This window comes from Asterias amurensis, chromosome 15 (genome assembly GCF_032118995.1).
Source record: "Asterias amurensis chromosome 15, ASM3211899v1".
In the NCBI taxonomy this organism is placed as follows: Eukaryota; Metazoa; Echinodermata; class Asteroidea; order Forcipulatida; family Asteriidae; genus Asterias; species Asterias amurensis.
The window spans coordinates 2656618-2672537 of record NC_092662.1 but is presented as its reverse complement, the minus strand read 5'-3'; the positions used below and the strand labels follow the sequence as shown (position 1 = coordinate 2672537).

The window sequence follows — 15920 nt, the reverse complement described above, 5'->3', positions numbered from 1 at the left end:
CACTTTAACCGATCAGCGAGCACGGCAGTGGGAACAAATCCTAGGTATATCCGGGGCGATTTGGTTTTCCACCTTCTCGATATTTTAAAAGATGTTTTGAGGTTGGAGTGGAGATTTTGTGATGGAATTCGATCAATACATGATTTTTCCATCCGGAAATTCTCATAAGAATTCCTCTTTTAGTTACTTGCTTGCCTATAATGTGTATATTTGTATATGTGTATAAGTGTTTGTTTGTTGTGTGTCTGATTATTTACAAATCGTCTATACTATTGAATATACTATTTTTGACAGTTTTCCTCAGGCAGTGATTTCTAGGGCCATGTAAAAACAAACAAAATCGCATCACAAATCTATATTTTTAAGGTTTTTCCCGCCAGTGTTTTCTAGTGCACTAGTAACATCTTAAACAAATTTACTACGAATCTGATTTTTTTTCTCTTCATATTTTGAATTTTTTTTTCTTTCTAGGCAGTGTTTTCTAGGGGGCCGTGTATGCGTCGAGCCAGTCGGCGAATTACCACCGACTCGACGCCGTGTAATGCATGATTCATCTATATAGGCTATTTCGCGCGTACACATCACTGAGTAATTAGGCCTGCACAAGACGTGGGAAAATGCCTTGTGACCTTGGCACTCCGTATTATCACTGTCATGAATGTGATTAAGAACCAGTGGGGATCGGGAGGCAGCAGAAAAGAAGAAGAAGAAGGGGGCTAGAAATCGGTGGAGGGAAAACTGATGGGGACTTCACTCTCGCACACAGAGGCGCGCCTTCTCCTATCTCATGGTCTATCTTGCTCCTCCACACACCACCGTGTGGGTTCCAAATGCCCCGGCTATACTACGGCTGTAAAGCAACGCATTACCACGGCGTGTGATGTGGCTGGCGTTTGCACATTATCCATGGCGGAGATCGGTAGACAAGATACTAATTTGATGCCGGTGATGATGATGGGGACACGGTTCCCCATGGGATTCTAACGGGTTCGAGTAGCGATACTAGTACTCATCGACTCCCCCTTTAAAGGTTTTCTTTTTTTTATCAATTCAGTAAGGTCCCCGGGGGCCTTGGGGGAAATTCTCCCCATGTACGGTAGGCGGTGATGCCCAGCCAAGGTCACGCGGTGAAATTGAGTGAATCAACGGCGTACGAGGAGCGAGGGAGAGAGTGAGAGAGACGTAGCCGGCGCTTGGATCAGTGGTTTATATTGCACATTGAATGACAGCAGCGGCTTTTATCGCGAGATGGGGACAAGTGGCTTTCTTCTTTCTACCCCCGACATAATCAAGTGCGTACAAATGTCGACACGGCGAATAATCATTTGGAAAAGCACATAATTTATACAAACAACTGCAGTGCGTCCATACATTTTTATTTTCAGTTTTCTATTTGTTCTTCTTCTACAATTCATGCTTTGTCACCACAAGTTTGTTTTCTTCTAGAGACGGGTGAAAGACATTGTGCATCTTTGAGTTGATTTCTCAGACTAGATAAATAAGAAGCACCCAATTAATAGGAAAGGATCGTCTTTGTTTCTGTAATCAAATCGGGACCCCATTTGGGGTTTGGAGCTTGGCACAATGATAACATCCAATCTATACAAACTACGGTGTCCTTGCGGGTCCATTTACATCATCCCATCATTGCTCAACAGAAGAATAAAAAAAAAATATGAATAAAAAATGACGCGCCCCGATTTCTCGGGACAACTGTTTCTCCTCCCTCCTTTCTATGGCTCAGGTCAATTTGGTGTGACCTCGCCCGGGTGCAAAATTATTCATTGTCCTCAAGAAAAGAAGAAGAAAAAAATTACTAGAAAAAAAGTGACGTCACCAGATTAGCAAGTACGGCACCCGATTGCTTTGGCAATTCAAGGGGCCCTGTTATAATCGAGGGGTCAATTTAAATGTGGCCTCGGTCGTGCCATTACTCATTGTCTACATGCTGTAAGAGATATGATATGAGTCTGGTGCCAGACTGTAGTGCAATTCCAAAGAGATCAACGATAAGATGGGGATATATATAAAATTGCAAGAGGGGCAATACAGTCTACAACACCCAAATTAACGGCAGGCGTGGACAATGAGTTTCGGGCATGGCTAGATTGAAATTTTGAAATTTGATTTGTTTGTGCGATTCATCTTTTAGTTTACTCATCACAGGAGGAGAACAAAAATAAATTAACTTTTTGTATTCTTGGATCGAGAAATCTCCTTGTGCAATCTTTGTGCAGTACCGGTGAGAGAATTTCTAATGATACAAATTAGAATGTGATAGTCATTGTGTAGTCAATTAACTGAGTTGCTTGGTGCATGGTGTCAGTTCAAACCCATGGGGTGCAGAAGTGTTCAGTGTGAACGGCTCAACACTTTGATTGCAATGTGGGGGTGAATATTCATCAGATGTATGTGAACATTTACAAGCATGGGGTCAGTATTCATACTAAGCAGTCCGATTGATGACGAGTGTGAATGCAAATCGTGTCTGACATATAAAACACATAGGTCATCTCATGAATATGCTAATCGTGATCAATTTACATGTTGAATACAAACTCATACATAATGTTCAACTGATTGCACAGGCCATGTTTGGTTGTTGTCAAATCCCAGCATATGCACAACACAACAAGTCTGATGTAAAAAGAATGAGCTCATACTGGTCGTCGAAGTTGCAAAAAAGAAAGAAAAACACTCTAACTTGTTGCAACGTTTTGTGTGCTTTCAGATGCCTGAAAAGGCTTCAGGTCTTAAGTATGCCTCAGACTCAAATGTTTCAGAGAGAAATAATCTCTTTCACATAAACTACGTTTCTCCAATTCAGAGAGGGAGATGGTTACACACAGTGTTATACTATCAACAGCTCTCCGTTGCTCGTTACCATGTAAGTTTTTGTACTCATTATGAGTAATTACCAAATATATCCAGTGCCTTTAACAGTCATTGTCACCTCTTTCCATCACTTGATCGAGGTAAATTAAAAGAAGAAAAATCTTACCAGGATTTAGAAGGATGAGGAACTTCAGACACACGTACTCCTTGTGGTCGATCTTGAGGTCGCGCATGCGCGATATGATCCGGACCATCTGATCTGAGATGTCGGCCATGCCCATGGCAGCGAGGCCGATTGGCAACATGGCGGACTCTATCGTCTGCCCCGTGATTAGAAGGATACCCTCGCCGTGGTGGTGCGCCTGTCGGTAGAGATGGTCGAAGACAAGGAGCTGGCTCCACGCGTTCTGGAGAAGTTTCATCTGGTCTTCAACCTTAAGTGGAAAACAAAAAAAGAAGATTCTTGTTTAGCATTACTATCAATGTTTCCAGTGTTTAAATATCGCACATGGCAAATCAACTGGAAGGCAGTCAGGTTGGGTCAATCAATCAGTTTATTTCCACAGTATCAATAGCAAAAAAAGGCAATTAATTTTTTAAACTAAAGTTTAGAGTTACATAGTTGCATGATGGTACATAATTCAATTAAAAAACAAGCATTTAACTTCATGAAACTGTGGAGGGACCCATACAGAAACCAAGCTGTGGAAGACACTTCTCCATGTAAGAAAAATGTTCCTGTGTAATCAAGAAGGCTCCGTGGTTACTCCCATGCCTTTCATCTCTGTGGACCCGGGTTCGATACCCGGACCTGTGCCTTGCATGTGAATTTGTGTTTTTCAGTCTCTACCTAGCTGAAGGGGTTTTCCCCTATATGGGTTTTCCTCTCACCTCTAAAAACTAACATTTCTTCATTGCCTTCTCTACTAAAAATCAAGTTGGAGTGATGTTTCCATTGGGATGCTTTGCCGACTATATAGTTCAGATTCGGATTCAGAGCATGGTCTAACGAAACAAGCTCCTGTCTTGTGGTAGCTAGCCTTAATTTTGATTTGTTCAAATTGACAACTTGGAATATCATTGTCAAACTGAGCATAATGGCTCGGGCATCTGTCAAAATCCTATTTTAAAAACAACACCTTTTAGCAGCGTTGCTATATTTAAACTCTAACAGCTGCAGCGCGGTTGTACTAATTAACTGCAATAACGATGACATGGAAGATAGAGGTTGCCACAGTTATTCAAGATATAAATAGCAAAAAAGGTTTACATTTTATTTCCAAAGAAAAGGTCCCTTAGCTTAACTCAAACAAAAAACACCTTTGGCAAAATGTTGTAGTGTCTGAAAATAATCTTAGTGTCTTCATTCTTAGGTGGGCATGGCTCTAGCTTTTGTGTCTTGGAACAACCTGTATGCAGGAATCACCCACTCACATGACAAGATGCCTCAAAAGTCTTTCGACTGTGATAAATATTGTTCTCGGTTACACAAGTAAACCATTTTTACTCGCTGCGAAGCAAATTAGTTCAGGCCATACTTAAACAGTGCTCATATTGTATACAAACAGACGCTGATCAAATAAAGCATGATGAAACTGTATCCAAATACAAGAAGAGGGGGTTTATGGATAGAAGTCAACACGCAAATAAGGTTAGACACTAATAAAAACTGGTTTGTTTTTTACACTACAGACACAACACACACACAAAATGGTCTGAACTAATATTGGGACGACCAGAGGGAGGAAAAAAGAGCGTCTCAGAGATCAGACCATGCGCAAACAATGCTCATTGGACCAAAAAGTCATTGGACAAAAGTGGGAGCTATTGGTCCAGACGGGCTGAAGGGAAACAATGGGGAAATTCTTATTATCGTCTGCACCACTGCAGAAATACACAGTGGCAGGAGATAGTATACGCGAGTCCCTCTCCATGTATTATTTACTCTGTAAGAAAAATCCTCACATAATGACGGGAAAAAAAACCTAATTTTTTTTTTTTAAATGGTCAGTGGTAAGGGGAACATCTGTTTCTTATAAATTAATGATTGCCCAGTGATAATGGTTTAGAGATGCTGGAATTAAGGAATATCAATTTTGAGGAAAAAATGTTGTGGAAAATTAAAAAGAAGAGCAGACTGCAGAGAGCGAGTCTTTTTAACAAAAGACATTTTTCTTTAATTCCATTTTGTTGTTGTTTTAATGTACGGATTGGTAGTGTTTGAAAACATTTGGACATTGGATGGGGAGTTAAGTGGGTGACGACAGAAGATGAAGCGATTTCAATAAATGAAACTGAAAGATGTGTTTTCCAACCCAACGAAAGTTACAATATTGCCAAAAGGATTTTTTTCCCCACACAGAAAGCAATAAAATAATGTTAGTAATAAATAAGCATGTTCAACTTAGTGTGAGCTTAAAGCGCTCACATCAACTTCTGAAGTTTCACTTTTTGTTTCAATAAGAAGAGCAACCGTGGCCTTATGTGAAATATGTTTTGGGGGAGTGTTGGATCTGCAAAAAAGGTCTTGACGTTTCGATTGTTCGTCTTCAGGAGAAGTGTGTTTCAAAATAGGCATGAAAGTGTTTCATTGCCCAGCGTTGGCACCATTTTGCATTTGACAGTAAGTTGATAACAGCATATTGGAAGTGAAATTTTGAAACACTACATTTATTTGGTTGTTTTCAAAAACAGTTACTCAAAAAAATTTTCAAAAGAAAAAAAGGATGTTTCATTTCAAGGCATACATTGGCAAACGATTTTCTTTTTCACACTTGCAGGCTAAATTCCAAACTACCAAAAATACATCATGATCATAAAAAAACTGTATCTAGCACAGTCAGCGAGATATTGTAAAAAGTCAGTGATTGCGCTGTCATTTTAACAGTAGATAATATCATCGATTTTCGCGTTTGCTTCTGGCCATCGCCGTCCCCTCCCTCGCTACCTCAATTACACCCACGAATTACGGCAAAGATTTCCCCGCAAACATAACGCCGCCAGCTCTCAAAAAAAAAAAAAAAAAAAAAAAAAGACCGAGTAAAGCTGGGATGCACACCCGGCGTCTACGCACCGACCAGCGGCGTAGCAGAGTGAAGAAAACACGGTCAAGCCATCCGTGAGTGATCCGGACAATTTTTTTTTTTTTTTTTGAGAGAGAAGAAGAATATAATTTTCGTCCGGACGCCTTACCAGCGTCGCGACATCTTCTCATTGTATCGGGGGATTTTAGAGCTTCTACCGGGGTGACAGTCTTACTGGCGACTCGCTGGCTCGAAACAGTTGTGGTAGTCCGAATCACTGATTACAACACGTAAGGTTTTTTTTCACCACGGTCTTTTTTTTATTTATTATGATTTCATGCATACAATTGGATATTCGTTATGTCCACACACTAATAAACACAGCGGAAAATATGCATATGTTTTAATGACACAATATGGCCCCGCTTTTTATGCAATTTTTGTTTGGGGGGACTATATTTAGGTGAGGCTACATTAAGTGTTATTTTGGCAAGTTTGTGAGGTCTTTTATGGCCACTGCTCCTGCCTTTCGTCAACAAGAAAGTATGTCTGTATTCTTTATAAAATAAAAATAAAAAGTTAATGGCCTGACGTTCTTTAACCTTCGAGAAAGACTCTGCTAAACGGTACAAACGTCAGGTCATCTATATTTTTTTGCTATATTTGTTTGGCTGAAAGCGGAAATTCAATTTGAAGGAGATTTGAAATGTCTCGTTGGTGTTGTAGGTTGGCTCTTCAAAGTGGAAAAAGTGTACACTGGTAAAGAAAGCATGTTGGTTTAATAACTCTGGTAGTCACCAAAGACCTGAGATTTTTATTTTTGCCTTTCCATGATTATTGGTCTGTTTGCACTGATATCTACTTCACACAATTATAAAACCCCGAGGAAAGATTTTCACAATTTTTCTGATATATTTACATGCATATATATTTGTTTTTTTTTTTTTGGGGGGGGGGCACATCCAGGGTTAGTGTTGGTCTTTTAGAACTGGAGTCAACTATAAGAGGGATGGAGATTCAAATCTCTGTCAGGTCAAACTGACAACACCACAACTGATAAGCACAATGTTGACAGCATAAGCACAGAGCACAAATGAATTTTACAACCCAACCTCTCCAGGACAGCAGCAATGCTTTAAGGATTCAATACAATATTCAAGATTCATAATAAACAATTTACATAAAGGAAAACATTTTCACAATTTAAATTCAAACTTGATGATGAGTTGATTTTGAGGGACGCTTCAAAATGTTTGTGCCCATTCCACAATATTTGTCTTGTAGCACCAAAGTCATATTCAAAAAATTTTCAAACCTTGAGGAAAAATTTTCACAATTTTTATTCAAACTTGATGAAAAAAAAAGTTGATTTCGAGGAAAGTTATGACTCACCTTTAGTTCTTTGAAGTATAAACTATTCCTCGCCCAGTCTACGAACGAGAACAGCGTCTGGTCAGCCAGTTTGCAGATCATACTGAAGAAATCCCCGGGCGCTGTTAGGCTCATCTGGCTCTGAAGATACGCCGCAACTTTGGCCTGTAGCTGCGAGTGGTCCGGCTCGCTCCGTAACAATTCCTGGATAAGCTTCGGCGTCTGATCCGGCTCCATCTTGACGGGGTGTAGGAGGGGGCTGGTGCTGGAGGATGGAGGCGGGGGACTCGACGTCGGTAGTTGATGGGACATTGCGGACGTTGTGTAGTTGAGAGGTTGCATCTGGTGATGGTTGGCGTAGCCGTTATGGGACAGCGACGTCGGCTGGGGGATGTTCATGATGGGCCCTTGCTTGCCCATCATCGGGTCGCGGATGACCACGGCGGCCGGGGGGTACAGCGGTGTGCTCTTCGACGCCGCGGCTTGGATGTTCTTGATCGCCATGGATATGTCCGGGTTGCCCGGTGCCGAGACGGCCCGGCTGCTGGCGATGATGCGATTTCTCTGCTGCTGTTTGAGGGCACGATCTCGCTTGTACATCGGCCCAAATTTGTTGCGTCCACCTCGCATTCTGTCTGGTCTCACAGCTGTAGCAATTGAAAGGAAAAATCCCAAATCAATATCCAGAATAATTTACAAAAACAACCAAAGGAGGTTTCTGTAGAATATCTCAACGAGCCATTTTGAGATCACGGTGGACACAATAACAATGTAAGGTTTTGGGTAAATCTGTAGGCCTATGTATACACCCTAACCACACACTCCAGTTTTCTATTTTTTTATTACATTGGACACCATATCTCAAAAAGGATTATATGGTCGATTCTTGTTTATAACAAGATCCCTGGGACTGGCAAACTTTTTCATATTTCAGGAATGTTTTAATAGAGGACAGTAAAACAAAGAAACACAAGGAAGAAAATGATATTTGGGACTTCAGAATGTACTCTTTTTAAGGACAACCTTTTAATAAACAATACTATTTATTATTAGGGTTGCCTTTAATTTAGAACGTAACCTTCAAGTGCCATAGATATTTTTTTTTATTTTAATTTTTTTTTTCATCGAAAGGGGTTTCGATCTAAGGCCTTCCTATAAAATTATTTTAAAATTGCTTGTAGCATTTCTGACCGCAAAAATCACACACAATAAATACCGATTGGGAACGGGACGTCTCCCAACCTCGTCCTCATTTCCGAATAACGTTTTTTCCCTTCTTTTTCTTATCTCTCTCTCGCGAGAAAAGAGGCGGTCCTTGGGGACGAGGCTAGACTCAGTCTCGTCCCCCGGACTACTGGCACCATCGCGTCCTTGGGCATGGTCAGGACAGCTTTGTAGACCACTCCGTAATTATGTCAGACAAACTATGGCAATTCATCCGGTTGTTCCGAACCAATCTCTTCTTTTCCAAAAACAAAAAAGGCTTACTTCGGGAAGGGGGAAACTGAAAAGGCCAACAACGTTGGTTAAATGATGGGTAATGCGTTGTATTATTGGGCGAGTTACAAAATGGATTTTTCCCTTCTTCTCTTGTTTTTGTTCTTCTGTATCTACGTGACTAAAATCGAGGCTGTGTAGTAAAAAAATTCTTCTGATCGTTTCTTGAGAATCCGTTTCGAGGATGAATCAGTAACTTCGAGGATGGACTTTACAAAGTATTTAAGGAAAGAGAGCTTAAATTAGAAGTTGCAAACCATTATCGATGATTTTTTTATTTTATTTTATTGAAAAAGCCACGTGGCTATAATGCCACCACTAAAAGAAAAAGGGGTTTCGAGGAAAACGCCCATTTTCTTTTCTTTCAAACTGGGTTTGAGAACTTGATTCTTAAATTTAGTTCTTCAAAAAGTGACAAATAAAACAACTTCACAACATATAATTGCACAGTATTTTAAGCCGTGCAAAAGTCTTGCTCCAGTGTTTTTTTAGTTCACGAAGACAATTTGCCAGCAAGGTAAAACGTAATTTTTATCAAATCCTGGCTAAAACTTTGGTTTTAAAAGTGAGGTTTTTAAGACAACTGTATGCCTACAGATTTTCTTAATCTTCTGGCTTAGCAGAATTGAGCAGGAATACAGCTAAACAACAGAACAATTTCAAGACCACATATCATTCCTGCTAAGTAAGATTTTGAATTTGTGCATGGTGCAAGTACAACTAAGAGAGGTTTACGGTAACACCACATTCCGAAATGGTATAGCTGTTCAGACTTTTACATGTTATTCACTCAGACGGCACGAGTGCGCAGTTTTATCTGCCCACCGCAAGAAAAGGAGAATCTTCCGCGGCCCTCCTTCCCCCACTGGCAACTGACGCCTCAATTCCGGTTTAACACGGTCATGATCAATTTTTATTCAATCATCAAAAGAAAAAACCCCAAAGCTCGACGGCTCGAGAATATTTATTCCTTCCTCCTCCCTTCATGGTTTGTTTGTCAATCGTGTTTGTTTTTTCAGCGGTCCCCGACTTGATTTATTAAAAAATTGACAAGTCTGGTAGCGAACGCTTTTGAGGATGCTGTGGTGGTGTAGAGTTTGTGAATGGTTAGGGTGTGTTGGAAAGTGACGTTGACGAAACCAGACTATGACTGAGACATCATCCTCGGCAGAGACTTCGCGTTTCTTCTTCTTCCGTATTTAGTCGATCGAGAGAAAGTTAATAAGAGAAAAACAACAACATTTTCAAGCCACCGTGGTTCGAGATTTGACCCATGTCTGATACCCTGTGTTCTCTTACGGTAAAACCTGATACTAAACGGTATAGAGGGCCAGTGTGAGTCTGAGTCCTTTCGCTTTATAAAAACCGGTTACCAGCCAAAACTGTAAGTGTTGTCAATTTGTATCAATAACCGGTCCCCTGTGCTGTGTTGCAAGCTGGTCCTAATCACATAGCTGTGGGCTATATATAACCAGTCACAGCAAGAGAAAATCTACGGCTGGTAACTTATTTTTGCTAAGCAAGATTTTTCTGTGTTTAGCGATTGTTTAAGCTTGCATGCTCTACGAAATTGGGAACAGATGTTGTAGCTATGTAAGCAATACTTTATCAGGTATAAAGTGCCGTGATTATAATTTGTTTTATCAGGGCGGGGGGGGGGGGGGGGGTTCTTTCGGGATGGGTTCAATATGAAATCTTGATTTGGTTCTTACCTTCCAGTTTCATGCCGACTTTGAGACATTTCTGGAACCGGCAGTAGGGGCACCTCTTGCGTTGCGTCTTATCTATTAGACAGTTCCTGTTCTCTATACACGTATAGACCTTCTTATTCTGTACCGTCCTCTTGAAGAACCCCTTGCAACTCTCGCACGTGAGCAGCCCGTAGTGGTAGCCAGAGACCTTGTCTCCGCACACCGGACAACACTCGTCGAACTCCGGCTTGACTTCGCTCTGCTCAAAGTTGAAGTCCATTCTGAGAGGAGGACCTGGGAAATAAGGAGAACAACCTGAGATTTCAGTGATGGTGGGGATGCTCGGTGCGAAGGGGTCGACAGCCGAATTCTCATGTGTCCTTTTTCCCAAATTGTACACCGAAGAGTTTGTCACAACATTGTAGATCTAAAACACAGCTAAAAATCAATGTCCAAAGCCGATTTATGACTGTACCCATTTCGACTATATCAGGCTTCAAAATGCACACAGCACCCAAAGGAATTGCCGTGGTGCCCTGAATTTTTCACATCGTACACTTGAAGAGGTTTCACAATATTTCATCAATATAACACTGCTAAAACTAATGTGGATATGTAATTTTAAAAAATGGGATGCTGCATAAGATCCTGATTAAGGTAGCTGTGTTAGACGTTATCCGACTATCGAAAATTATTGCCGTGTGCAAACACTCGGATTTGGTGCAATTAAAAGCCACTAGGGGGAAAATACTTTATTTGAACATTTTAGCTGTAATTTATTGATGCAAACTGCAAATATTGTGAAAACTCTTCCAATGGTGGCCAAGCTAAAGAGCATCATTTGCCACCAGACATGTTCACCGAGGCGGCGCCGCGACTGTACTAGCTGATAAAGACCCCGTCAATGGTATCCAATGACATGCATATTGTAACTGCCTAATATTTTATATCGGCCATCAACAGTGAAGCTCAATCCATCACTACAGATATGTCATTATAGCAGTTGATCATCCTACACGGAAGAAAAACTGAACATTTCCATTTGATTGGACCAACGAAAAGGTGTCACGTCTAACTTCCATTTTTATTACTGTTAACTTCGATGAGAATGTTACAGTGCCTTAAAAATTAAACTGCCGCCATATTAATTAGCGCAGGCAGTAGACATAAGCCACCAGTGGGGAAAAGTGCAACGCGACGGCTAGTCCGTTCGTGGGCTGCGAGGCGCGTCGGTACGGCCGGCTGTGGCCCGCTCGCTATTACGGCAGAGGTTCATGAGCTACGATCCCCCCAAAAAAGGAAGAAGAAAAAAAGAGCCTGTTTTCATTGTTTACGCTTTAATAATACAGCATACCCAGCACACGCTCACGAGGCCTGCGACTTGTTTTTAATGGAATGCAAGTAATTATAAATTTTAATGAACGATGGCTTGAAGGACCAGCGAAGGATGACCACTGACGATGAATGGACAGAATTCATTTCGGACAAAGGATACTCGAGTTGGTCTCAATATTGTGGTTTGCCTATACTCTATTATCTTAACGGATTTGATGTACAGATGCATTGCTTTTAGCGTCCACAATAGAAACAGTCTGTACTGTGTCTCTTTTTACGTGATTAGAAACGGGAAAAAATAATCACTAAATTAAAAATGAATATATTCTACAATGGTGACGTCATTGCCTGTGTCTATTTATAAATATATCAATGGCAAACTGGACTCTTTATGTAGGACGGGCAGTGGGGGTGAAGTTGTTTACACTAGACCTCATACAATTATAAATTGGTGTTTTTTGGTGCTACCCTTATACCGATGTGTGTAAGCAATGTATACTCAGTACTTTGAATACAATTTAGGTTGCCAAAGTGCCAATACTGGCAAAACCACAGGTTTTTTTTATAGTATAGTAATAGCGCCACCAAAACGAGGTTGGGAAGAAAATTTGCAAATAAATTTGAGTAATAATGTGGAAGATCTCGTCAAAACGCGCGGGAATTTAGTTTGCACACTCGCCTCCCTTTGACTTCACCGCTGGAACACTCCATTCAGCTAACAGTCAATACTCAAAACTCGTTGCTGTCTTCATAAGATAGCACGCGGGTGCTGACTCATGAACACGCGTTGTTTCTACGGCTGGAGAAATTAAGCGCCTATTGTAGGAGAGGGTTGCCACTGTGCGAAAGAAAAAATACAACATGGCCGCGGTCTTAATAATCCATGCAATGTGTTTATTTCCTTCCTCCATGCTATGACATAGTTGACACACGGAGGAAGGAATAAAAGCCCTGTATACTAAATTGGCAATTACTCAAAATAATTGTCAGCACATAATCTTACTTGGTAACGAGCAATGGAGAGCTGCTGTTAATTTTATAAAACATTGTGAGCAACAGCTCCCTCTGAAGTAACGTAGTTTTTCAGAAAGAGGTAATTTCTCACTCAAATATTGATAGGTACATAGTGCCTTTTAAGTCACAGTTTATATTCATTACATGGTGGGGGAGTTTCTCTGAAATACAAATTTCTTGAAATCGACGCGGACTCGCTCTTTTAGTTAAATCCAGCGTATGAGGAAACAAAAGGTAAAACCAGGCCAAGCATTTAATTTGATTTGTTTCCCCTATATCGGCACCCATTTCCAACCTTATATTTTTTTCATCCAGACTCAACAAAGTATTTTATTTACTAGATTCTCCAGTGACCTCCAAACCTCATAAACTGTTTCAATATGACGCTAAATATTGATAAATGAGCCGCGTAAAATTGACTTCAAATTTCGACTTAAAGCAAAACTAACCCAATAAGGTGCTCCAATTACTACATTGGATGCTTTTTTATAAAGCAATTTCTCAGTAATACAGAGCAAGAACAGATGCTACTCGAAACCCATTGGGTACTTTTTGTAATCCAAAATTAATTATTGAAAGGGGGAAAAAATGAGAAAAAGGGCACATTTGGAAATAAACAATTATCTTAAAATGCGAATCGGTCGTTTTCATCGCAACAACCCGCACAGTTGGAAAGCCGCTTTACAAAAAATTGCCTCATATTCATATTTGATTACGTAATAGAAACTTACATTACGTAACGATTGCTTGTATAACAAAATTCTCAAGGAAGAGTCGATTACGTTAATGGGGGAAAAAAAATATATCTACAAAAATATAGAGTTTTTCAACATTTAGTAAAAACTGATAAAAAGGATGGACACGTTGATAATTTGTGTCGAATGAATTTGTAACCGCACTGAGGTCACACGGGAAAACAGGGTAGTCATTTTAAGTCGGGGCCGTCGTTTCCAATGGTTCAAAGGTCATATCACGCTGATTAAAACATCTCAATAAATCAGTTTACGGTCAAACACCATTTTGAAGAACAAAGCAAATAAGGTAGAACACACCCATTTAAATGTCTGTGCTGTGTGAGTATCTACATTGAGGGCCTTGTCGAATCCACGGCTTTGAATTCGGCTTCAGGCTCCGTCCTCTCGTCTGAAGCCCTGACCACGTACGCAAAGCACGCATAATATTGTCAAAACAACCGCTAGCCCGAGTCGAACCTGGAGCCGAAGCCGTGGCTTCGAAAAGGGCCTCTGTTACATAACGGTAACCGACTCATAGTGTATGTTATTTAGAGAGCCGTTTATCACACTAACTATATTCACAGACGGTTGTGTCAATATGAACAGCATCAACCCTGAAAAACAAATACTCGACAATAAACTCACTGTCTGATCATCGCTGAAAATCACTGCACCACAAATTATTTTACCTTCAAAAGGAAGGCAACTTATTTTGTATCCCTCGTTTTAAATTGACTCATGTGGTTCTTCTTGGCAAATCACGGTTTCGTCTAATGGTCAGTGATTAACCATTGGCCAATTCAACCGAAACAGTTAACGGTTACGACCGCCAACACGCACCATGGGTTACTCCTCGATTTGTGTAAAAAGAAATGGCTATTGGCTATTTTACATGTCACCTTCCAATACTTTAGAGACTAACTTCAGGAAATGTTTTAGATTGCAACTAAACCGACAAGTATGATTTGAAACTTTGCAGGGTGGTATAAACTAAAAGAGGTTTGAGGTAGCACCATGTGAACTTCTTATTTTAGTAGGGTGGGGGTTCTGAGAAGAACCGGTGGTTGACAACTCAAAATTTCAACCTCTGATTGCCTTCAGGAGAATAATGAGGCCGGTATGACAAACAGTCTGTCCCCCTCATTAATATATACAATAACTAATGAAGTATACGAGCAACCAGACATGCAAGTTGGTTGATAAGGGTCAATGGCCTTTAAAGTCTGATCTTTGACCCGTTATGATCGATCGAGTATTTACATGAAGCAATTAAGGGTTATGTAACTGATGAGCTCGCCAAAGACACATATATAATGTCAATGTTTGATCAGCGTCTGAGCTGGTGATGTTTGCGAGTTTACTTACCAGGCACCAAGGTCGGTTTGAATCACAGACCGGCAACGACCCCCCCCCCCCCCCCACAGCACCAATGCATGACGGGAAGGGTGTACTGGCCTCCATAGTGTTAGCCAGAGGGGGTGTCCGAGTGACTTTTGAATACCCTGTTTTAAATTTGGACACCATGTTTTATCGGTAATTTACATGTTAATGTATTGCCAGTGAAAAATTTTCGACACCAGTTTTTTTAAATTCCAGCATATTTGAACACCCTTTCACAAATTTCTGCCTCTCGAGGTGTTTGTACAGGATAATCTGAGACGCACATCCACACATTTCACCCAAATCTTCACGAAAAGTGTCTTAATTTAAATACTTATGTTGTTTCTTATTAATTTAAAATGGCAATTTGTCAGGCCTCATGAACGTATTTCTCGTTACATACAAAAAGACAATCGTTTTGGGCTTCCCCCACATTTTTCTTCCAACCATCATGAAACGAGTAGTCTGGCCCCTCCCTCCCTCACAAATTAAAACAATGTAATCTAACATGAGACAGGAAGGTACTCTGGTGTCCGTGAGACATTCAATGTAAAACAAAAATAAGTCAAGGTACCGCAGGTGTTTGCAATGAATTACACACATTGAATGAATGAACATATTTCAAGATCAAAAATACTCAAATGTTTTTATAATTAAACAATCATCTAAAAAATAAAGTCATCACGAAATGATGATCCAAATGGGTTCAAGATGAAGGTGATGTCATTCTATTAAAAGAAAATGGTTCACTAAATATTATAAATGATTTGGGAGACCAATTGTGGGTGTCGAAGATTTATTTCTACAACTTTTGTAAATGAACCACTAACAGTCAATGAACAGCTCAACAATGGAGTTCACACTTAAAGGCATAATGTATAAAACGTGTTTGGCGTCAACAATAGAATTGGAAAACAAGTGGTCCAAAAATGGGCGTGTTACACCTAATTCTACACACCCACTAAAATCTACCTGACGGAATAAAGAGTGCGTAACCTGTGACGTCACATGTTTTACAAGAGTCACAAAGCCTGGACTTC

At 40.4% G+C, this 15920-nt stretch overlaps 1 protein-coding gene across 5 annotated transcripts in view; it reads right to left on the bottom strand.

The window, feature by feature from the left end:
* LOC139948145 (nuclear receptor subfamily 5 group A member 2-like) overlaps positions 1 to 15920 on the bottom strand; it is a 45281-nt gene that overhangs the window by 6308 nt on the left and 23053 nt on the right. For 3 of the 5 annotated variants that reach the window (XM_071946194.1, XM_071946191.1, XM_071946190.1), the window contains exons 2-4: positions 10439 to 10732; positions 7251 to 7876; positions 3002 to 3269 (exon numbers count right to left, since the gene is read on the bottom strand). In XM_071946194.1, coding sequence (XP_071802295.1) covers positions 3002 to 3269; positions 7251 to 7876; positions 10439 to 10697 — 1153 coding nt within the window. In that variant the 5' untranslated portion in view covers positions 10698 to 10732. The remainder of the gene's footprint in view (positions 1 to 3001; positions 3270 to 7250; positions 7877 to 10438; positions 10733 to 15920) is intronic. The other 2 variants (XM_071946193.1, XM_071946192.1) reach the window with 1 other exon arrangement.